Source organism: Hoplias malabaricus, chromosome X2, assembly GCF_029633855.1.
Source record: "Hoplias malabaricus isolate fHopMal1 chromosome X2, fHopMal1.hap1, whole genome shotgun sequence".
In the NCBI taxonomy this organism is placed as follows: domain Eukaryota; kingdom Metazoa; phylum Chordata; class Actinopteri; order Characiformes; family Erythrinidae; genus Hoplias; species Hoplias malabaricus.
In genome coordinates, this window is record NC_089819.1 from 39,517,659 (window position 1) to 39,542,365 (window position 24,707).

General features: G+C 38.3%; 3 protein-coding genes and 1 long non-coding RNA gene across 4 annotated transcripts in view; 1 reads left to right on the forward strand and 3 right to left on the reverse strand.

Annotated features, from left to right (window-relative positions):
• Positions 1-214: 214 nt before the first annotated feature.
• Positions 215-2,497, reverse strand: LOC136676750 (mid1-interacting protein 1-B-like). Its single transcript, XM_066653955.1, has 3 exons — positions 2,361-2,497; positions 1,781-2,015; positions 215-1,638 (listed from the first exon to the last, which is right to left on the reverse strand). The coding sequence occupies exon 3, from the start codon at positions 1,328-1,330 to the stop codon at positions 881-883; it is 450 nt and encodes a 149-aa protein (XP_066510052.1). The 5' UTR covers positions 1,331-1,638; positions 1,781-2,015; positions 2,361-2,497; the 3' UTR covers positions 215-880.
• Positions 2,080-12,525, forward strand: LOC136676751 (uncharacterized). Its single transcript, XR_010796313.1, has 3 exons — positions 2,080-2,155; positions 3,395-3,495; positions 11,949-12,525. It is a non-coding gene; the product is annotated as an uncharacterized lncRNA (long non-coding RNA).
• On the reverse strand, positions 6,127-11,128 carry LOC136677172 (uncharacterized). Its single transcript, XM_066654611.1, has 2 exons — positions 10,936-11,128; positions 6,127-8,978 (listed from the first exon to the last, which is right to left on the reverse strand). Exon 2 carries the CDS (start codon positions 8,665-8,667, stop codon positions 8,005-8,007), a length of 663 nt encoding a protein of 220 aa, XP_066510708.1. The 5' UTR covers positions 8,668-8,978; positions 10,936-11,128; the 3' UTR covers positions 6,127-8,004.
• Positions 12,526-15,357: 2,832 nt separating the features above from the next.
• Positions 15,358-24,707, reverse strand: part of LOC136677547 (tetraspanin-7-like) — a 59,810-nt gene continuing 50,460 nt past the window's right edge. Inside the window, exons 3-8 of the mRNA XM_066655129.1 lie at positions 23,456-23,530; positions 23,102-23,197; positions 22,460-22,615; positions 22,226-22,309; positions 20,318-20,400; positions 15,358-18,313 (exon numbers count right to left, since the gene is read on the reverse strand). Coding sequence (XP_066511226.1) covers positions 20,332-20,400; positions 22,226-22,309; positions 22,460-22,615; positions 23,102-23,197; positions 23,456-23,530 — 480 coding nt within the window. The 3' untranslated portion in view covers positions 15,358-18,313; positions 20,318-20,331. The remainder of the gene's footprint in view (positions 18,314-20,317; positions 20,401-22,225; positions 22,310-22,459; positions 22,616-23,101; positions 23,198-23,455; positions 23,531-24,707) is intronic.

The following is a 24,707-nucleotide window of genomic DNA, read 5'->3' on the forward strand; positions in this document are numbered from 1 at the left end:
GGTAACTTTCCATGGTGACCAAGAATTGGGGGGGGGGAATAAAAAAAAAGTCTTCCTTTCAGACACTTAAGACATCAAAATCAACACAAATAGCATCTAAATATGTTATTGTTCTGACTAAACTATTTGCCAAACTAATATCTTTTGAATTTCTTTTCCCATATTATATGTAAACTTAAAATAAAAGACTCAAGTGATAGCCAAAATATTAGTAACAAAATTTATTTTTTTTTCAGTACCAGCTCCATGGTAGAAAAACAAAGGACATGACAAACCTGATATAGCTATATTAGCATGATATTAAGCAGTTAACCTAATCTCCTGGAATCAGTCAACATACTTTAAAAACTGAATTATCATTTGATTCCATCTCACTGATTAAGCCTACTGCAGAACTTTTTGGCATTTTAGTTTTTTATGCACTTCAGAATTTGACTAACATTAATATGCAGCAGTAGCACTTTGCACATAAATTACATGATAGTCTCCAATCAAAAAAAAAAAATAAAAAATACATTGTTCCCACCCCTTGTTAAAACCCATTTTGTGCGTCGTTCTTTGCATATCTTATTTTAAATAAAACAACACGTGCTTCATCCCAAGCCAAACAAAACACAAAACAAAAAAAAGTCTGTAAGTGTCCAAGTTACACAAGGTGCAAACAACAGGGAAAGTTAGGTGCTAGATCAAGTACGTTTCGTTTCGCTTTATTATTATATTTTATCTATTATTCCAGATTCCAAGGGAATAAGGATGGATTACGCTACAGCACAAGGATCCAGGCTGATGCCTGCATATTCCCGGCTTTGGTGAACCTTTCCCTGGCATGTTAGAGCAGGGAACACCGCGGGTGATATGGAGACGAGGACATGAGAGGATTTTAATGCCCACAGCCCCCAAAACCAATCTCCTGCTTGTACCTGTTCGTGAGCGTGTTTGCCTTGCGGGTGAGTTTGGAAAGGACGGCGTGAAGCCCGTTCAAATGGAAGTGAAACAACTTCTCCAGATCGTCCTCGTCCTCTTGCTCGACCCGGCTCATGTCGAGGCTGCTGGAAACGCCAAGGTTTTCCTTGCGTCTTTCGTCTCCCTGGAGGACGCCCCATTCAATGTCGTTCCTAATGGATTTGAGTAGGACATAGTAGCCGTACATGTCTCCGTGCTTGAAGAAGCTGGACGTAGAGCTCACTTCCTTCGCCTCGTCCAGCGGCACGTCCCTCAAGAGACTGGGCACCATCACCGTCTGGTCCATGTTGTTCACGGCGCCAATGAAGCGGTTCATGGCATTGAACAGAGAGTTTTTTTGGTTGTACGAGTCGCAGATTTGCATCATCTTGGACGATGAACACACTTTAAAAACAAAACGCAGTAGCGCCGGGAAGTTATGACTAAGGATGAGCTAACGGCTTAAGCGGATAAACGTCGACGTGAACCGCGTTATCCTCCTTCTTACTGGGCTGAAACGTAGCTGTGACCCAAGAGGACTCTCCCAGAGGGATGAATATATCCCAACAGAAGGGGGTTTCAATCCCTAACGCTGTTATTAACTGCAGACCTTCACTGCTTTTAAGCTCTAAAGCGAAGGGCTGTAAATCCTCCTCCTTGGTTGTTTTCCAGAGTTGGTAACCAGATAACACTGACCTGAAATAACACAAAAGAGGGTAAGTTCGTTTATCTCGGTTTTATCGCCAAGCTTGTTCAACTAAAACTGCCAACACAATACAAAAAATATGAATAAAAATGAATATTCCTAATAGATCTCACACAACAAATTATGACATACCTGGAATATAATTACATAAACCCAAATTCTGAGGGACAGTGAGATGAATATACGTCCGATCGAACGTTTTTCGCCCCCTAGATATGTTTAAGTCGAAGTGACAACGTCTTCTGCCTCTTATACAGTGCGGTTCAATAGAGGTGCTATGCGGGTGATTTTAAAGCAAAAGGGCGTTCCCTTCAGCTGTCAATCCTCTTTTTTGTCCAGGGAGAAACCGTAACAAGACAACACTGACCTGCAATGAAACAGAGAAGAGATTAGTGTTACTGTACCTCGGAACCAACGGTAAACGGCCACGAGCTTTAAGCTAGCTATCAGATAGCTTTCTTTCCGTCGACGACCGACATGACGTACAAGATATCTTCCTCAAAAAATGTGAGTCAGTTCAACCGTAACTTAATGAAATTCTAAAGCAAAATACAGTTCGATAAAAAAACATATTCCAATAAACCTAATTTCCACCTCCACTGCCGCCCTGGCTAGCTTAGCTTCCATGACTAACGTTAAAATACAGCCGGCCGGTTTCGGTCCATTCGATTAATTTGCGCCAATAATTGCAAGTTAAAACCAAAAAACCAACCCAAAAACGTGAATCCAGCGACAACATTCAGCAAAACCTCGCAGCGAGTGCAATAAACGTAGATAAGAACTAGATAACACAGATAACCGGGATTTCCTTCGCTTTATTCCACCCTCGAGTTCAATTCCAGGCAGTGCAGACACGCTCATGAATATTCATGAAGAGTGCATCAGCCCACAGCCGCTTGACTCCCACAACCAATCAGAATCAACCCTTTTCATTGCAGCAACCAATCAGGTGCCGGAAAAAAGTATTGGCTTCGAGCCAAAGTGACGGTTCGTGCCCAATGGTGTTTGCCCCGTGAGGGGAACACTGTTCCGGATCACCTCAGCACCCACAGGAGAGTGATACAACAAAACACAAACAAATAACGGTACAGTAACTATGAAAAAAACAGTAATAACAGCAAAACAGCACACACAGTGGAGAAGTGCACGTATACACTGATCAGCCAAAATATTAAAATTACTTCCTTGTTTCTACACTCACTGTCTAACCATACAGGAACACATTTAGTTCTACACACTTAAAATGGTGATTCTACAAGGTTCTTTGGTCAAGAAAATGGTTCCTTATAGAGTCCTGAACAAGTGAATAACATTTTGCATTATTTAAGGGTCCTTTGCCTTGTGAAGGGGATTACAAATTGATAGAGGATGTGTTAGATGGTTCTAGCATCTTTTAGAAAAGGGTTGTATATGGCACCAAAACAGTTCTTCTACTGCAACAAACTTGACATCGTAGCAATAGAAGGACTATTTTTGGTGACATATAGAAATCTTTTGTGAAAAGTGCTAAATAAACCCTCTATAGCACTTTCTCCATCAATTGGAAGAACCTCCTTCACAATGCAAAGTACCCTTTAATTGTGCAAAGGTCTCTTTAATAACTTATGCTTCTATATATAAAAATATATAATCTAGAACCCTTCTGGAACCATAATTTGTAAGAGTGATACCCTTATAGACTTCATCATATGCTGTGTATATTTTGTAACCTTTTTCTTCAATGTAAACTTGTTCTTCAATGGTCAGGTCTCTTCAATATTTGGGTGGTGGATCATTCTCAGCACTGCAGTATGTCCAATGTTAGTGTGTGATGTGCCAATTAGATCACAGTTTTAAAGGAACACTAGGTAAGATTTTTATTTTCTTTTTTTTGTTTGTTTTGTTTTGTTTTAGCTTCTGGGCTTATATGACAGTTGCAGATTGTAATTCAATTTTATAGCATTGTCCTGAAATCAAGGGTGAGGCGTTGTTGGTTTCCTACCCTCCTCCCAAACCTACACAGTGCAGTTTCTGCAGTGCTGAATACGGAATGACAGATAATGAATGAATGAATGAATGAATGGTACAACTTGTTTTCTCCTTCAGTAAAGGTTTGGAATCATTTGGTGTTTCTATGCTCAATCAACATTGTCTTGATTCTTCATGTCTAAGCATTCCTTATAATAGGTAAAGCTGACTAATCTAATGTGCAAGTGTTGTAGATGCAAATGGCCAGTCTCCACAGAAAAGCATAAAATCAAATTTCTTTATAAATGGACTGTCTGTGAGGAGTTTGGTGTGGTCTTCCTGTGTCTGCGTGGGTTTCCTCCCATAGTCCAAAAACACTTGTTGGTAGGAGGATTGGCTACTCAAAACTAACCATACTATGTGTGAGTGTGTGTCACCCAGCGAAGGACTGGTGACCCATCCAGGGTGTGTTCCTGCCTTGCACCCCTGAACTGGATAAGCGGTTACAGACAATGAATGAATGAATTTCTCAATGTGAAAACGAATTCTCAATGTCAGGCAGATGCTAGAAGTATGTGAAGCTGTCTAGCATAGAGATGTGGATCAGTGGAACTGTTCTCTGGAGTGATAGAGCTCTATTACGTAACTCTGTGATACGTTGTACCACAGCTAATTGTCCAAGATCAGCACCTGACTTTGCTTATGACATCAAATCCTCACAGCAATATTCCAACATCTAGTCTAAAGCTTTCTTAGAGAGTCATAGGCTGTTGATGCTGCAAAGAGAAAACACAATCCTGATTAATATTTTTATTTCAGAAAAACATAAAGGGCCAGATATAATACCTTTAAAGCAATCAGGCAAAAAAAAAGGAAAAATCAGGAGAGGGTTAAACACATTTTCAGAGTACTGTATGTGACAGAGACAGGAGACAGGTGTTTGTGAATGTGAAGTTGCGAGAGAGGTGTGTCTGTTTGTGTGAAGCAACAAAAGAGGTGTGTTAACACATAAATTGCCAGATTTATTTATTTATTTGTTTGTTTTCCCACTGGTTTCCGCTTTAGCACAACAGTGGGGGTGGAGTGCATCATACTGCTTTCCTCAATTTCACAATTTCAGGTCTCTGATTAGCTCAGAAGATGCCATTATATAAATACATAGCGTTACCTGTTCTCTTAAGACTGTATAAGAACATTGTTGGGAAATGTAGCCTAAATAGACATATATCAATATCTGTGTTTTTCCTTGTTCCTAATGCTGAATGATTCATTCTGGGGACAGCTTATCCCAAAGATCCTGGATGGGGGTTCATCATGACAGAGAACAGAAGAAATGTTGAATGAGCAGGTGTCCACACATTTTTGGTCGTATATAGTGTAATTTACTGGGAGTAACCTCCCACTTCCCTCATCTGAGGTGGTATCCCGAGTATGACTCAACTGTACTATTTGCACAAAGTTTCTCAACCAAGATTTCTGAAGTTGAGTCAATATAAAATGCCTGCGTCAATTGTTACCAAGGAGATTTATTTACACCCACTTCCCTCAACCTAAAACCTGAAAGGCAAAAGGCTCAGTGCCACACCAAACATGGCTAGATTTTAAATTAAGACAGATAGACCCACCCGAAGTAATCTGTGGAACTGGATAATGATCCAAGGCTTCAAGACTGTTCATGTTTTGTTTGCTGAATGGTAATCTTAGGAGGAACCATGCTTAACATACAGCAGGAATTACAGGTTAATCACAACCTGTTTTACTTGGTTGATATTGACAACATATCAAATAATTTGTACACACCCCTAAAAAACAATTATTTGATTAAATTTCTCTGAGGTTCAACCATTATGAGCACAGAAGCAATTACACAGTGTTTTAATAATATCACTTTCCAAAAAATACTCCAATAATTCAAACTACAATTATTGATAGTACTGATAGAAATGCTCCAAAACAACCTAAAATGTTACATTAATATACATTTGATTTTTTTCTTCATTTACCTGAAGTGACCATTTTGGATACAACTGTGTATGACTTTGTGTACAACATATCACTGAATTCTGAGGGAAATTTAAAAACATCAGCAAAACCCCATTTTAGTCTTGTTTTTGATGGTTAATACATAAATGCAATGCTTATTTATGACACTGCCTCCATCCCCAACAACAAAAAAAGGACTAGAATTCTACAATCCAGAGGTAATTATTTTATTTCTAGGAAGTCTCAACAATCTTCAGCAGCCCCCAAATATTGGTATGGCAAAAGAAATAAAAAATAATAATAATAAAAAATAAAACCCAACACATCTCTTTCTGAGCCTCAAATAACAAAATGGAACATCTCAGAACAGAAACAACACTTATTTCTATGCCTTCAGAAGGCCTTGTCTTGGACATAGATACAAACATATTTACAAGCCATTTACAGGATGTAGAAATAACACAAGCTTATTTTTAAACAACATGTAAACTATACATATATATATATATATATATATATATATATATATATATATATATATAAGACTATAAATAAGGATAATGCATTTATGCATATAAATTATAACAAATTATTACAAATCTGGTATCATTCATATATAGGATTCCATTGGCCATGTACAACATGATAATGTTGAATAAAAATGTTTTCCATTTCCACAAATGTAGTCAATCAGTCAAGACATATTTGATGAATATGTTTCTTCAAGTTTGCAATGACACAAGGCTAATGTCACTAATTAGCAATGGAAGCTTATGAATTTGTGCCAATTAGCATAATCTATAAATCATCACACATCAAAACATAAAAAAATAATTGTCAGTGTAAAACCTTTTATCTCCATTTATACTTTTTTCATTATTTAGTGAGAATTTGTGCTGTGTAACAACAGTCTAAAATGACATAAAAACAATGTTGTTCCATAAACTCAAATTCAAGAACGTTATTACCTTCACCTGGAGATACAAGGTATTATTCCAAAAGAAACATGATGAAAAAGGATTTCCTGAACTATTTTATTATTATTTTTATAATAATATAGTTACTGGTACTGAATGGCAGTCCTATGCTCCCATTATTTTGATGTGTTTTAGTGCCCGTGCAAAATTTCAGATATAAAATATCCTGCTGTGTGACTACATTTGGACTACAAAACACATTTTTTATATTGTGTAAAATTATTTAAACGTACATTTTTAATTTGGTATCAAATTCATACATAGGCACCAAGTTTAAATATTTATATTTGTCTTAGAAATGACTTTGAAACATAATACAACTAAATACAATCAGGTGTGTCCAAACTTCTGACTGTCATAACTAAAGTTTAAGTTATTAGAGTTATCGTAAACAATTTATTTATAGACACTTGTAATAATCAGTTGATTTTGTTAAGGTGCTCCCATTGTATGTTTATATTATCTCCACAGAAATGCATTCTAAGTAGAAAGGGATGGTCTTTAGCAGCTGCACATGAGTCTAAAGCACCATGTTCAATAGAATGTCTGGGCTAGGGTGTAAAGGCCCAAACATTGGACATTGTGGAGTAGTGGAACTGTGTTCTCTGGAGCAATGGAGCTCCATCCAATAGTTCTAGGATGACTTTTTTTTTTTTTCTGGGTTTTGGCCTCCTGTCTACATGTAAACGGCATTTTGAGTCACTCATAAGCGCTCCTCAAGAAGGAGATTTTTGAAAACGCCATTGTCACTGTTCTCATGTGGACGAGGAAAATGGAGCTTTTCGAAAACACAGAAAAATGTTTCTGGCTGAAATTTAGCTCCTCACTCTTTATATAGTGAATTACATAAGTCATAAAACTACAATATATACATTTAGATATCACTAAATAACAGATTCCCACATGTGAACAAATATAAATGATGTAGCATTAGAAATATATAATGCAATGGGTTTAGATTCAGTAATGTCATGACTTGTGTAATGCACTACATAGGGAGTATGGAGTGATCTGAGATTAAACCTCTGTGTTTCACCATGTGTGGTGGTGTTTTGATGTCTCGCTTTAAAAGGTGCTATGGCCCCCTAGTGGACTGTCATGATAATGCAGCCATTTTTGTATTCGTCTGGACTGGGATATTATCAAAAACAGAGGGAGGAAAATCTGTTTTTAAAATATCCGGATCCATGCAGATGGTGCCTGAGATGACAAACTGGTGTCCACAAATGTTTGGCCATATAGTGCCATAACCCTAGCCCTTCATGATTAGAAAGCTTGATGGTCCTCCTAAGTTACGTGCGCTTTAGGTCAAGTGCTAGTGTTGTACTCCATCTCCAACATTTTTCTGATTGCTGTGTCCTCCTGTCTCTTTAAAACTGTCCATTTCTTCATCATCTGCCTGTAACTGACAATGCCACCATGTATATTGTCAGCTGTGTCTGTATTATATCACCACCAGTCACTATCTGTGTCATCTCCACTATCCCTACCCTTGTCATCACCGGCAGGAATGTGACCATTTTCTTGACTCTCATCATCATCCTGGCTTGCAGCTTCACTGTCATCCACATGCTCCTTTTCTGTGGTAACAACAGCGCCATCTCCTGTGCCCTTGCTGGAATTTCGTTCATTGAAATTATGCTGGTTATCTTCAGCCTTGACACCTGGCTTAAACCTGTCCGAACTGCCTGACTTCTCAGGCATCTCTTGGAAACTCTCCTCATCTTCAGCGGAAGCCATTAAATCCATGACATTCTTGAGGCCACTCAGAGTCGGCCTTCCATGAATTCCAAGCAGCCTCCTGATGGTGGAGTCATGTACATGAATGTTAGCCGAAGCGAGAATGACCTGGAGATCCTTGGAGGTTGTACAAGGGTTTTTCATCACCTGCCGGATGATCTCTCGCCTCGTTCTTACACTGATTTTGGGGGGACGGCCGCTCCTTGGCCGGTTTCCCACTGTTCCAAACTGTTTCCATTTACGGAGGATGGACCTGACAGTGGTCTTGGGAAGACCCAAACCCTTGGATATGAGCTTGTACCCCTTCCCAGACTGATGGGCCTCGACAACTTGTTTGCGGAGGACCTCTGAAATTTCTTTGGACCTCGGCATTCCCACCTTCCAGTTGCAAACAACAAATTAAAAACTGAGCACAAACCAAGCTGTTTTCCAGTAGTATTCCAACAGCTGCCTTAGTTATGACACTAACGTACAGGACAACATTCAGGTAATGTTTTCCTGCTGAGTTATTAGATAAAGGTGTAGCACTTGAAACAGAGAACTGTCTCTTTGGTAAAGGCCATGTGTAGTTCAGTTGAGTGAGATGTAATCAATCATGTAGCTGGATCAGGAGTCCTGAAGGCTAACACCCATAAAACAAGGGCGTTCTCCAGCTATCATGCCTGTACCACAAAAACTCGGATCTGAAAGAAAAAGACAAGGAAAAAATGTAATAATTTTTACAGTTATTCAAATGATTAGTATTTGTGAGGGACGTATGCTGTTATTATGATTAACAGATACAGTACTGTGCAAAGATTTTAAGCACCTGAAAATATGACATTTAAAAAGCTATTTTTCTGAGCAGTAAGAATTTTTTTGCCAAAAAATCCCAAATTCTAATATTAGAATGAAAACAAATATTGTTATTATAGAAAGTAGTGATAATCTGTGTTTGAAAGTTTTGGCTTAACCCTTTCCATATCTCACCTCATGGCAGTCCAGTATTATTTGGGGTTATCATCCAACACTTGCTTATCTTGTTATACATGTTGTGTAAATCATTAATTAAAAAAACATTATGGGCTGCCCTCTAAATGTGACATTTACAAAAATAAATATAAAAAACATTACTCACCTCAGACCTCTAAAGGTCTTACTTACAAACATCAATTAAACAAACATTATTTACAGCTACTCTCTAAAATTGTTATTAATGAACATGAAATAAACAAATATTACTCAGTGCAGCCCTCTAAATGGTGTTATGAACAAACATCAAGTAAACAAATATTACACATTTTTGTCCACTATTTGTGTTAAAAGCAAACATTTAGTTAACAAACCTTACTCAATTACGCCCTTTAAAGCTGCTGTTAACATCCATCGAAAGATTTAGCGGCAGTATCTCTTTCACAGAGGTGATATAGGTTTTGCAAATGTTTTCTCTTTCAGGAAGTGTAATAATCATTACTAAAATGTGTTCGTCACTTTGTCTAACACTATGAGGATCTGAAACCACTTTGTTTTACATATATGCAAATATACAGGAAATATATCTATATAAATATAAATATAAGACTTTTTCCACAGTACTGTAGAATACACTGTTTCTGCCTGTAGCAACCCATTACTATTTACCATAATTTATAACCAGATATATAACAAACCATGTTATTTATATATTAATATATGAATCAGATTAAAATGTCATGATTCATCCTGTATGAAATTGTATGACAATAGAATAGTTTCTACTTTTTAAATGTTTTAATGCATTTTTACAAGCATTGGTGAAAATAATGCAAGCTAGACTCATTCATTTAAGTCACTGTCTGCTGAGAAATCATCTAGGAAATATTTATAAATTTCCATTTTTTGAATGATTTAATTGAGTCATTTCTAAGACACTCACCAGTGCAAATCCATGAGAGATATTTTTCTGTCAACGCCTTGGCTTAGCATTTCTGCTCTGAAACTGCAGTGCTCCTGTCTCGAAGATTTTAGACAGCCAGTGTTTTTTATGTCATAAATCTAAGAACTAATCTCATAAACTTGCTGGGCGGGGCGTTCAATCAAAAGAAGTAAGAGTCAGAGAAGATTACACAGAGTTATGGACTAATTGTATAATCATAGATACACGTGTACTGAATAAAGGTGCAGTTACATCTCAAACACTTTTAGGGGTTTTTATAGAAAATAACCTTTAAAGATCTACGTAATTTTGATGAGATGAGTGTTTAGGAGATTAATCCTTGACTTTAAAAGTTGCCAACAAATGTTAACATAATACTTAAATATGTGTGTCCTGTCATTGCCTAGTCGATGGCTTAAAACCCAATATTCCTCATTTTTCTTACTTTCCACTTTCAAATTATATTTGGGCCGTTTTCTGAAAATACAGTGAGTGAAAAACTAATGTACTTTACTCCAAAATATTCCGAAATATATAGAAGCCCCTTGGCTTGTGATAATTAATATTTATGTGCTGAAAAGGTAATATTATCTGAGTACTGGCCTTGTATTGATATTAGAGAAAAAAAGATGCTGTTCTGTATTAGCTGCCATTTCTAAACGTAACAGCTTTTAACCCCAGGCTCTTTGAGTTCATCAAATCCATCACTTTTATCTAAAACCCCTGTTTAAGGAGATAAAACTTACCTCCGTGTTAAATTTGGTCTGAAATCACGCACACATTAGCAGATAAGCTAACGTCAAAGCATCCACTCTGCCGTTCAGGGCGCGGGCATGAGTGTCAACGCTGCGTTCTGTTTGCGCAGAAGCTCTGTTAGCGACCTTCTACCGTTCTACATAGTTCCTCTTTTTCGTTTTTTCCCCTCCTTTTACATGGTAGTCTTGAGTTTTATACTTTTATTTTTCCATAACACGTTCAGGCTGATTTTTCCATACCTTCCCCCTGCAGGGAAATTGTCCCAGACTAGGACTGCGCAAAATGGAACCTAACCCCAAGGGGCGTGGTTCAGGTGGGGTCTAAATATATTTTTCTTACTGGTTTGTCTCTGTTTGACTAAAAAGACGTTTCTGACCCAGGGGCATCAGCCTAACATAGAGTTTTGTTATTATTAGTCCATTTGTTAAATTTGTGCTCTGCTTACCTCAGGAGAACCGAAATGAGATACAGTCCTGGAAAAATATTTAAAAAAATGTTGCATGATCATATGTCTCTGCAGGTTCCAGTATCAGTTTCTGTATCAGCCTCTGATCACTTGATTGAAAGGTGATTTACTGCTGATGTCAACTCACACACACACCCAAATTTCTGAGACCAGCTACTCTATTTTAATCTATCACACTGCTTCATTCTGACCTCAGTCCATTTAGTAATTCTGATTTAATATTTATAGTCACAAACACAGGTTGTGCCATGTTAAAATAGCTTTTATTTGTTTTGTCTTATGAAGGATGTTGCTTACAGAGTCATTAACTGGTCAGAAATAGACCTATGCCATAACATGCCACTGAATTGGCCGTTGTCCTTATTTAGAATTTTATCAAATTGTAGAAACAAGCTCATATATTCATATCTGCATATTCTGCAAGCTGTCATACAACAAAAACAGATAGACATTTGAGTGCATCTCACTAATATACATAAATAAATAAACACATTAAACTCATTCAATCACTTTTTGCAATATCTTCATTATGTTCAGGGTCTTGGTGGGTCCGGAGTCTGCCTGGAATCACAGACAGGAACACATCCTGGAGGAGGTGCCAGTCCATCGAAGGGGACCACACACTCACACCTATGAACACATTTGAACAGTCAGTACCCCTAACAGTATGTGTTTTTGGAATGTGGGAGGAAATCAGTGTACCTGGAGGAAACCCTTACAGACACAGGGAGAACAACAAACTTCTTACAGACAGTCACCTGTAGCAGGGATTGATCCCACAACCCCAAGATTTTGCATGTATCCCTCCACAATAAATTTGTTAATTCATTCATTGTCTGTAACCGCTTATCCCGTTGCGGTGAGTCTGGAGCCTACCTGGAATCACAGGGTGCAAGGTGGGAACCCACCCTGAAGGGGGCACCAGTCTTTCACAGGGTGATACACACTCTCACATTCACACCTAGGGACACTTTTTAGTCGCCAATCCACCAACCAATGTGTATTTTATGGACCATGGGAGAAAACCGGAGCACCCGGAGGAAACCCACGTGGACACAGGGAGAACACACCAAACTCCTCCCAGACAGTCACCCAGAGCTGGACTTGAGCCCACAACCTCCAGGTCCCTGGAGCTGTATGACTATGACACTATCTGCTGTGTCACTGTGCCACCCTTCCACCAAAAATTGATTTGACAAAATAAACACTTTATTTTAGTTTACTATATAGAGTTTACAATTGCATTTGAGGATGCAGTAGGAAGAAGCTGAAGTGAGGGAATGCAGGTTGCAGGCAAATATAAGGCCAGTGGAGGCATATGTTAGGGGAATTGTAGGGAACTTGTTGGGGAAATACACACTAGAGGTGTTTATGTGGTTGTTGATGTAAAGATCATACTGAGCACAGAGGATGCATTAACAGTGCCAGTGGGACTAGTTACAGCCTGGGAGGCCAATGTGAATTTATGGTTGTTGATAGTTAAGGGAATTGTAAAGCTGAAAGGCTAACATGGAGCGGAGTGGGTCTTCACTGTTGAGCCTTCCAGAGGTGTCATGGTCTAAATTAAAAATACTGAAGAGGGGAAGTTTCTATCTGATGACCCCTGAGAAGAGCTAGTGATGCTGTGGTTTGGGTACTCATGGTCTGGGCTTAGTTGTTAAGGGTAGCTGGTTGCAGATCGAATCATAAACAGGTACAGCAACTTTAGAGGTCAGAGATAGGATTTGAACAAATGATGAGAAATGCTGTTGCCGAAGGTAGGAAGAGTGTGGGGTGAGCCCTATGTGAAGCTTAAATGGATTGCCATAGGATATTTTACGTCTTATCTTATTTTACGTCTTATTTTACGAGTGTGACTATAGTTAGGTGCAACATGTCGGTACATTGCATTCATAATCATGGCAAGTAACAGCCTTCTGTGAGAGTTCTTAAAAGTTAACATCTTAGTTATATTCACTACCACTGACAAGAATGCTGACTAGTCTGACTGTTCTGAATCCAAACCAGCACTCATTAACTTTGTTTATATTTTAACGACATTTATTGTCATTATACAGTTTTCTGTTATGCCATCATTATCTTTAGGCATTTCTGTAGGCGCTATCACAGTGTCTGGAAGCATAAACCAAATCTTTAAAGTTGACATTAAAAATAACGTGCGCGTGTGTGTGTTATAGTGATATCATTGCAGTGTATTTCTGCATTATAATTCATAGCCTAAACACCAGTGTAAAAAATAATAATAAAAAAAGCCTTCACTTTCTTTAAACACAAAGGCAAATGTTGAGCATGCCGAGTGTGCCAGGCTCCGTGGGCTACAAAGAGTTATGTTGATCCTAGGAATTATGCAAATGAGCCTCATTAAAATTGCAAATATTTGCAAATAATACAGGGAGGTGGGAAGATGAATGTGCACTCGGTGGAGAGACAAAAAATATCCACGCTCTTTCCTCCTTAACATGGTGCTAAAAGGCTCTGTGGTTTTGCGAATGATAGGGAGATGTAATTTGCCCCCCACCACCAGCCCTCCTACTCCACGGTTCTTCATATTTAAAAGATGGTTCACGGAAAAATTTAATTTACATCGTATTCCCCTTTATTCCAAACATTGTCAGTGCGCCAAGTCATGTTCTGCTCTTAGTTTTGAACGGTAGTTACAGGCGTATACAATAGACGTCGATGTCACCTCAGAAACACTCCAAAAACACTTTGGGGGAAAAAACGGTTTATTTGGAATTAGTTTGTTTATAACGGATGACTGTAGACAGCATTCCAATCACAACCGGACAGAGTTTCTAGGAGCTGTTTTCTTTGAACCTTGATTTTTGCGTTACGTTGTCCATATGACCATAAAAATGTATTGGGGTAATGTGATAAATTATTTAATGAAATCAAAGTCTTCTAATTGATTTGATTTTCTTTCTTATCCGGAACATATTCTCTCAAGAATTCTTTGAGCCGGAAGTCATTTCATAAATGCATCAAATTTGTGTTTCGTGACTTAAAGTTTTTAGTATTTTGGAGACTAAATACCATGAAAAAAAGCGGTAGTCAAAATACGTATCAATTTATCCAAGACAACAGAAAACGGCCTAAGAGTTTGATTATTACACATGAACATAACAGCAGACTTATATGGTGGCACAGTGACCTTTTGTCAATAATTTGTAGGTAGTTTGACGGAAGATAAGTAGGGACCTTGGTTCCTCCCAAGGTTTCCTCCTTCAGCTCTAAAGGAGATTATCCTTGCCATTGTCGCCGTGGCTTGCTCACCTGGGGCATTTACATTTCATGCTAAAACTTCTGTTTTAACTGGAATTCTGTGAAGCTGCTTTGTGAAACAATCCGCTGTAATATACAAATAAATTTGATTTGGTGTGGAAAAAGAGGTTTGTCCGGACAGGAATAATAAAAAAGTAATGATAAGAATTGATTAAAAAAAACCAGTGGGAGCCAGTAATTTTCAGTGCTCTCTGGTAGATTCAAATGTGATATCAAGGAGGAGGTCACGTGACATACGCAAAAACTCACTAACAAATAATTCAGGCACCAAGACATTATTCTGACCATGATCACACAGCGTATCCCTTCTGTGGAAATGTTATACTTTGTGACAAAAGTAATTATTTTAATAATAACAAAGGGCATGGAGGGAATAGGGAGAATCGTGCAACGCTGGCCTTGACTCCCGTTTTTCTTCAGTATTGTGCCGCCACCTGGCGGTGACAACAGGAATTACAAATTGTTGCTCCATGCTAAAGTAGGCCAAAAGCAGCTTCTGACTAAGTATGTTTCTTTAGAATAGAGAATTTCAGACCTAACAAATTCCACCCCTCGATCGTTTTGTTTAAACCTTAACCACAGAATTTGATTGGCACACGGAAAAATCTGTGATATCCCCCTAAAAAAGACAAAAAAAACCCACAACTGAGACATGGTTAACGATGAAATGACCAATTTATTAACATAGATCACAGTTGTTTACAATATCAACATACATCATTTTGTTGGCATGCTAGCTGGTGATGCATTTTTAAAAAGTTTAACTGTTATTGTACAAAGTTATTATTGGTTTGTATGTCCGGCGTCAGATTGTGCTCGACCTAAGCGTTTTCACAGACAATGCTATTATTGACCGAGTAATACTGACTGACCCACCAAGACTAGGGGAAACGGTCCAACAGAGTGTGAAAGAGAAAGAGTTATTCTTATTATATTAATAGTGATAATAATAAACATAGGCAAAACAATAAGGACGATAAATACAAAATTAAAAAAAAAGAGAAAAAGCAAAATAAAAGCCTCACAAACACAAATTTAAATACAGATCCAGCAGCCTGGGGTGACTTCCAATGACACAGTTAAATCACAGTTCATTTCAAGCAGAAAGTAAGTCTGATATGGCAGTGGCTTTCCACCAATCCTCAATAAATCGCTAAGAAACCACCCCACCAGTTCTGGAAATACATTATGTTACCAAAAGACACCTCTAATAATGAACAAACTCAGCTGCTTTAAGGTGTTCCCATTGTGAACACAACTGTGTATGCTGCACATATCAACCAGCCCAGTGCCAAGTGTGATTTAGATTGGTATAAAACCCCTACGTACTGGGCTGTGTATAAGTGGATCTGTGTACTCAGAAGTAATGGAGCTCCTTCCAAAAACCTTTGAGATGATCTGTGATCTAAACTAATTGTTCAACACACACTAAACTCAGGACTGAACCCCATTGAAACCTCACAGCAATGTTCGAAGTCTTCCTAGAATCTTAGACTGTCACTTCAGCAACGTTGGGACAATTCCCCATTAATTCCTTTCTTATCAGAGGAATGCTGTCCAAAAACATTTGGCCATGAGGTGTAGATTCTAGAGGGTCTGTATGAGGGCAGATCTCTGCAATTACCTGTCCAATTCTGGATTGTAATCCTACATTTTAGCCAACATGTATCTTTAAAATACTAATCAGTAAATGGTTGTAGAATCATTTAAATATATGCTGTTTTAAAGACAGTGTGGAGGCTCTCCAGGACATGATACAGTTTACATGATAGGCTAAACCTATATATGCAGTCTTTCGTAGCTCAAGTGGACAACATGCTGGACAAACAATCTGATTTGATCAAAGTATCTATGCATTACATTTTCCTTCTGATCTGATCTTTAGATCTATATCCCCTCAACATTGTCATTGCCAGTTCCACTCTTTAACTACAGAAGAAAAACTTACATTACATGACTGGAGCTCAATAAGCATGGAGAAGAACACTAACCTGTCTACAGCTGCAACACTCGAGAGCCTCCATGTATTTTTAGACTAACCAAATATATAATTAATAAACTAGACGTTGCCTACACCACCACTACTCTAGCATGGCTGAAGTTACTCAAAGTATTAACCAAAAAAGTATAATTTCCAAAATTACAGCAAAAACAGGGAGTTCTTCTACGGAAAGTTACGAAAGAAGGCATTTTTCTGAGACTTTTCAAACCCAAGGTAAAAGGAGAGGTGGTCACCAGCGATCTCAGGCGGAGAACAAGCTTCTATAAGGCAGCACGATTACCGATGGCCACAGGGCGGCAGACGTTACAAATTTAGAACCACACCAAGAGGCTTGTTTTGGACAGCACTGACACGAGGGGGCATGAGAGAAACATGGACAGGATTCAGAAACAAAAGAAAGAGAGGGGAAAACAAAACTGAAGGTTATCTTTCCAAGACATGTCCCTCCACAGAGATATTACTATGGCAAACATACAGGATTAAAAACAATAAATAAATACATTTGCCTCATTCACATGGTGGCCATTTTGCTTAATACATCACACAAAGATGATGTACTGGACAGTAACAATAACAGTGAGAGTATTTTCTACTACTAGATATCTCTTAGGTAAATTGATAAATGTCAGCTAAAAGCTAGCACATTAGCTTGATGAGAAATATTAGCTTGGCTAATTAAAATACCGAGCCGATTATAAATATGGTTCACTGCTTGAAGTTTAAAAATACATAAATACAGTTTTTCAACTTTTACGTAACATTTTGATCTGAGGTTTCAAAATGCAAACATTATATATTCAAAATATTCACTTTTAGGACTGATTTAAAGTTGAAACGGTCACTGTATCATCCTTAATTAATATGTGAAATGTTTCTTCATTTGCTAAACTTAATATACGGAAGAAGTAACAAACCAAAATGTAGTTCTAATGTAGCTTAGCCAAAAGTATTTATGATTTATAGTTTTGCTAAGTAGCTTAATGTAGTGTAGTAACATATACCTTGCAAAATAAACAATTAACAACAAAACTGGCCTAAAATGATTTTTTTAAAATGGAATGCACTCAGTATGACAAGCTGTTAAATTTAAAATATTCCACTCTAATTCTACAGTAACAAGCAAATTGTCCACTATGTGAATAAGGCTCATTACTACTCATTATTAGTCCTTTCTGAAAAAATAATATCAGACCAAAACCTAAATCTACGACGCACTGAAGTCAATTACATTTTGATTAAATGATACAAAAAAAGCAGGTTGAATTTAGTTTTAAAGGCTTGATGAAGTGTAACTGTTTCGGCATGCATAGCTTTTTACAGCACGACAGAAGCAAAATGTGTGTGTGTGTGTGTGAGTGTGTGTGTGTTGAGTAAAAGTTAAGGGTTTTGCGAAAGTGCGTGACACAAAATACACACAGTTAGGAATGATGCACTACTGAGAAAGAGAAAGTCAAAGAGAGATAGTAAATAAAGAAAACGAAATGTACAAAGGGAAGGCAGAGAACAGGAAGAAAGAGAGAAGGAGAAGGAAGGCAAGAAGAGAAGAATGGAGTGTGCTAGATTCTTAGGCGTCCTTCCCAGGTTTCAAAAATCTGATATATGCCCTCTCCACATCTCCCTGGAAAAGAGGAAGAAAGATTTTTGATAAGAAAAAGTGCATATTCAGTAAATTATTCTGTATCTCATTTAAGGTTTCAAAGCAAATCGATCAAAATGAGTCATGGTGAAATGTGACATGATTTGGGTCATTTCAATGCATCACAAGTTGAGATACTTACAGCATTAACTTTCTTCTCTCCTTTTCTCTTTCTCTTAACTCTTTTGTTTCTGATGATTTTTAGTTTGATGAATGCTTTCTTACTTTAGCTTTCTTTCTATTCACTCAGTCACAACAATTTCTTGCTATACCGTTCCCTCTATCTCTCTCTATCTGCCTTTTCACTTTCCTTTGTTTTTTGCTGCTGTTTATTTTTCTCATCTTGCTGTATTTTTCACTTTTCATTTCATTTTTTTCACCATTTGTCACTTTTCCATCGCTCAGCTGTCCCACTTTTTAAAAACTTGTTTCCTCTCTTCTCTCTCTCTCTCTCTCTCTCTTGCCTACACATTGAATGCTATTTCATTGCATTGCAGCATACTGCTGTCACCATACATTTATCATCTTCATCACATTGCCAGTGTGTATGTGTGTGTGTGAATGTATATTTTCACTGTAGGAAACCCATCTTTTGAATAAACAACAATGCAAGGGCAGAAAAAGCTTTATGGACATCTGCTAATATAAACACATTTAAATTTGATCCCTGCAACTCACTGTAACACAAAAAAAAGTTGGAACAGGAGCATGTTTACCACTGTGTTACATCGCCTTTTCTTTAATAACACCATTTAATAATTTGGGAACTGAGGATACTAATAGTTCGAAATAGAAAATTTCGCATGTGTAATTTTTGCCCATTCTGCCTGATACAAGACCTCAAGTCTTTGGTCCCTATTGTATCATTCTTGGGCTCAGGTCCTCATAGAATTAATGTATATTGCTTTCTCCTTGTGTTCAGTTTTAGGTTGCATTTCTTGATGCAGCAGCAGACTGAACTGACAGAAGTTTTTAGAAGTACCCCCAAGCCCATGTGGCTATTTTTATTACTATGGCATGACAGTTTCAAATGCATTGCCATCTGTGTGTTCAAAGGAAATATTCATTCAACATCCAGCCTTACCCTCTATGGACTAGTATTTTTCCATATTTCCTGAATCATTTCACAACATTAAGTATGGTAGTTGATGTAAGATTTGCATAATTTGCAGTCTTGCATTGGAAAATGTTGTTTGAATGATTTGCCAATTATCTCATTAACTATTCACACTTATTTTGTCCCTGTCCCAACGTTTTTGAATTGTGCTGCAGGCATCTAATTCAAAATGTATTTATATTTTCAAAACATAATAAAGTTGGTCACTCTTCAATTTCAAATTTCAGAAATGTTTTGTCAGTTAAATACAGATTCAAGAGAAATGTTTAGAAATCACAGATTATTGTTTTTATTGCATTTTACAAAACTTCCCCACTATTCTGCAAATGGAGTTTGTATCAGGAATAACTCTTTGCTACAGTAACAGCTTCCAATGTTCTGGGATGGATTTACACTATGTACTGGAACATTACTGTGATGATTAGATGCCATTAAGTGATGAAAGCATTAGTGATGTTAGGCACTGATGTTAAATGAATAAGTAGTTCTGGATCCCCTCTCATAACAAAGCATTTGATGGGGGCATTATACCCCTCTAGCTCACACTTGATATTGAGCATGGTGACTTTGAATAGAGTTTTAATGATTTTCTATGGAAATTTTTAAATAATGGGAACCTGAATGTAGATGAGTTCCCTATTTATAAATGTTTGGACATGTTGTAATAATAGTTAATACTAGGAGATTTTATTCAATTCAATTTTATTTATTCTATTTTTATACTGTGTAAATAGTTAAAATAATGAGAAAAAGGAGTTAAGTTTTTTTTCCGGTAGTAGGGATATGTATTATGTGTACACCTCTATATCTACATGTACGAGTGTGTGTGTGTGTGTGTGTGTGTGTGTGTGTGTGTGTGTGTTACTTACCTGTAACTGCTCTGCTAGACCATCTCGTACTGATTAGCAGTGATAAACCGTGACAGACAACACGCCAACAGCATCCCGATAAGCTGCAGAGACACCATTTAAATATGAATAAAGAACAAAAGCTCTACTTCATATAACCACTCATTTTTTAAATGCTCAACATCTTAAAGACTTAAAAGATGCAATCCTTCCAATACTCAACACAAACATTTCCGAGCAAAACCTTACTCTGTTTTGGCCAAAATAATGCACTGGTTTGCTTGAAGCATGTGAACGACTTGATGAACAGCGCTCCTATTCATCTCATAATTTTCAGCAAGTTTACAGTGAATTGAATTTGATGAAAGTATGAAACCCTACACAGATTAGAGTGTGAATAATCAGAGAGGGAGAAAGAGGGAAAGAAAGTGGAAAGAGGCAAAAGGAGAGAGGGTGGGAGGAAGAGGGACAGTGCAAGAGGGAGAGAGGAAGGAAGAGAGAAGGAGGGAGAAAGAGGGAGAGAGAGAGAGCAATAGGCAGAGGGAGGGGGAAGGAGAGAGTCTCTCAAAGGTCTGCCTCCTTTTATTCCACGCTGACTAGGTTTAGATCCATTAAATCGGCCACTTATCTGAGAGGTGTCACTGATCTCGGTCAGCCCTCCACCACCACATAGCGCTTACTGTTCAATTAAGTGTGTGTGTGTGTGTGTGTGTGTGTGTGTGTGTGTGTGTGTGTGTGTATGTGTTTGTGTGTTGAGGGTTTGTTGGTCTTCCCTCCAGACCCATTATTGCTGATGGGGTGGTCAGTTTGTGCAGTGAGGGCAGAGATTTAATGGAGCAAATCAACCACTGAGAGAGCGAGAGAGAGAGAGAGAGAGAGAGAGAGAAGCAGAGAGAACATAAATACCGGTCTGCTGTTTTGCATAATAGTCTCAAGGCAGTGTGTGTGTGTGTGCATGTTTATTTGTCTGTGTGTGTGTCTGTGTGTGCATGTTTATTTGTGTGTGTGTGTGTGTGCGTGTGTGTGTGTGTGTGTGTGTGTGTGTGTGTGTGTGCATGTTTGGGTGTGTGTGTGTGTGTGCGCGTGTGGGGTGGGAGAGAGAAAGTGAGTGACATGGGGTGTAATTGTGTATGAACTTCGTACATTCACAATAAACTTCACGCACCTGTGCTGCACGCACGCACGCACAAACACACACACACACACACACACACTTGACAGTATCTCTCTCGCTTTCTCTGAGTGTACACTGCAGTTAATTGTAATTAAATATGCATTAACTCTTAATTTAATTTAATTCAGTGTTCTAGTTATTCCCATTCAATTCAGGATCTATCCAGTTCTTGTGGTACAGTTAAAACAAATCTCTCCTTTTTTTACTTACAAATACAATTTTGGATGTAGATGCAAAGTTGAGAATGTAGGCATTTGTTCTGGTGATGGGAAAAGGAACTGATCCTAAGTTCATTGAAACCGCTTATCCAATCCAGGGTCAAATCACTGGGTGCAGGCAGGAGCATGCCCTGAGGGGTGCGGCAGTTCTTCACAAGGCAGCACACACTCACACCTACTGACACATTTGAGTCGCCAATCCACCTACCAGCGTGTGTTTTTGAACTGTGGGAGGAAACCGGAGCACCCGGAGGAAACTCACGTGGACACGAGGAGAACACAACAACTCCTCACAGACAGTCACCCGGAGCGGGACTAGAACCCACAACCTCCAGATCCCTGGAGCTGTGTGACTGCGACACTACCTGCTGCACCACCGTGCCGCCCTGATCCTTTTTTTTGTCAGATAATTTAAAACATGGAACAAAGATAGTCACATATTTGCTTAATATGATTATATTGCACGTTAAATACACCCTTAATAATCCATACACAGGAGTGAAGCAGTTCTAAACACACACACACACACACTTTTACCTGTGAGAATGCAATGCCAAATGTCACTCCAGCGATGATCCCCATGTTCGTCTCAATAAAAGATGTCACCAGCTCATAACAGCCCTAATCAACCAAGACAAATATCAGACATCAACTGATCAAAATGTCAGTTTGAGAGTGCAATTACAAAGGTATGAATATGCAAGGAAAAGGAAGTGAACTCACATGGGGGCAACAATTGTGTGTGTGTGTGTGTGTGTGTATGTATGTTACCTGCTGGTAGACTTTGCTGGGTGCTATGGTGGTATTGCGCAAGTCTGAGGCATTACAATCAGAGATGTTGACACAGCAGCTCGGAGGAATTCCACTCCCAGGGAAATACACACTGCCAAACCAACTAGTGTAGTTTAACACTCCACAACAGTGCAGCTATAGAAGAGAGGGGGGGGGGGGTAAAATATAGTTTACTTTAATATTTTGTTGATTAAATTAAAGTGTAATACATTTTATTTCGGTGCTGAAATAAAAAAAACAAACACTTTAAGAACCTATAACCTACATTTGCCTTGTATCTTTTGTCACCAAGAGGCTCTCTCTCTCTCTCTCTCTCTCTCTCTCTCTCTCTCTCTCTCTCTCTCTCTCTCTCTCTCTCTCTCTCTCTCTCTCTCTCTCTCTCTCTCTCTCTCTCTCTCTCTCTCTCTCTCTCTCTGGTTGTGTAAGATTGTCCTTCATCTTCCCCTATCAGGATGTTAGCTAAGATAAACCTGTATCATCTGAGTTGGAGGATAGTGTTCCCCTTCATGCATCAAATCAAATAAAAAAAGTTAAAGATGTGAATAAGTGATATAATATTAAATAGTATAATATAATATGGACACTATAATGCAGCAGCCTGTAAATGTGTAGTTTACTCACACTCCTTTGAACGTTATCCACAGCCAGACTCCTCTCATCCTGAGCGTTGTAGTACTGCACAGCCTCATTGTAGGTCCTCAAGAAGGTGCCTTTAATCTGAAGAAACAAATGTCCACACACACACACACACACGCACAAGCACAAATGTTTAGACGTCACACCTACCAGGCTGAAACAGATGGAGTCCCCAACTGATGCATCTTAGGGAGTCAATATTAAATGGCCCAGTGTGTATTAGTATGTGTATGTGTGTTTGTCTCTCTCTCTCTCTCTCTCTCTCTCTCTCTCTCTCTCTGTGTGTGCGTGTGTGTGTGTGTGTGTGCGTGTGTGTGTGTGTGTGTGTGTGTAGGTCACCTCATGACGGAAAACAAAGCCAGAGATGCCAGCAACCAGTTCTGCCAGGAACACCAGCGAGAGGAACATTGCGTACTGGAGAGGGGTGTGGGGGGGTTGGGATAAAGAAAGAGATGGAGGGGTAAAAAGAGAGGGGGCAAGAAACAGAAAGAAGGCAATTATGTGATATAAAAAATATGTTTCTAATTTCTTAAGATTTGACATTGGTAAAAAGGTGAGGTGAACACACTTTGTCCACCAGATGGTGCTTTTTCACAGAGCCTTTAAATCCACAATATATTTATTATTAAAGGTAAATTCTGGTCAAACTAAAAAATTCAGACATTGCCTTATTGTGGTTAATTTTGTGTCAGATGTTGACACAAAAGAATACAATCTGTATACTTCCTCTGTGTAAACATATCTACACACATTCACAAAGCAATGCTGGGTGCAGCTGGGGCCTTGAATTTGGAGAAGCAATTACTGGTTCAATTCCTTGGATCAGAAAGAGAAAATACAAAAGGCACCTAACCCCTAAAATGGGTCAAATGCAGAGAAGCAATTTCCCTAAGGGTATCAATAAAGGTGTTTTAAACATTCTTCTGATGAAGTTCTTGAAAGTGATGGTAACATTTGTTGGGGTTTTGTTATGTTCAGAGAATTTGCCAGATTTAGTTAAATGTTGAAGTAAATCAGATTAGCTCTGTAGAAGAACAGTGAGCATCACTGTACTCATCAGAAAAGTATTAACAGTCAGATTGGTCCAGTGTATCTGTGTTCTTATAGGAATGGAACAGAAGACTTTCAGTTTTACAAAATAGAGAGCAGAAAATGAAGGGTCGTCAGTAGCAAAAATGCCTCCACAAATGAATAGGAGATTATCATAATTTATCTCAATATCTTTCAATGTATTTCTGTTGAAGCATTAAGCAAAACACTGTAATGTTAACCTCAGCTTGGCTGTAAACCACAGTGAATGGCATTTAAGCAGTGATGTACATATTTGAAGGGGTGTGAGGTGAAGTACGTCCCAATGTGCCACTTTTGCTCACCCTTCAAAAACAATATCAGAGTGTACACTTCATGGAAGTACTTAGGGCTGAGGGCAAGGACTGAAGCAAGGAATGTTAATCACTCTCTCTCTCTCTCTCTCTCTCTCTCTCTCTCTCTCTCTCTCTCTCCATATATAGTACCAGTCAAATGTTTGGCCACACCTACTCAGGGAGGGTTTCCTTAGTTTTGGGCTATTTTCCACATATTGTGAATGTAC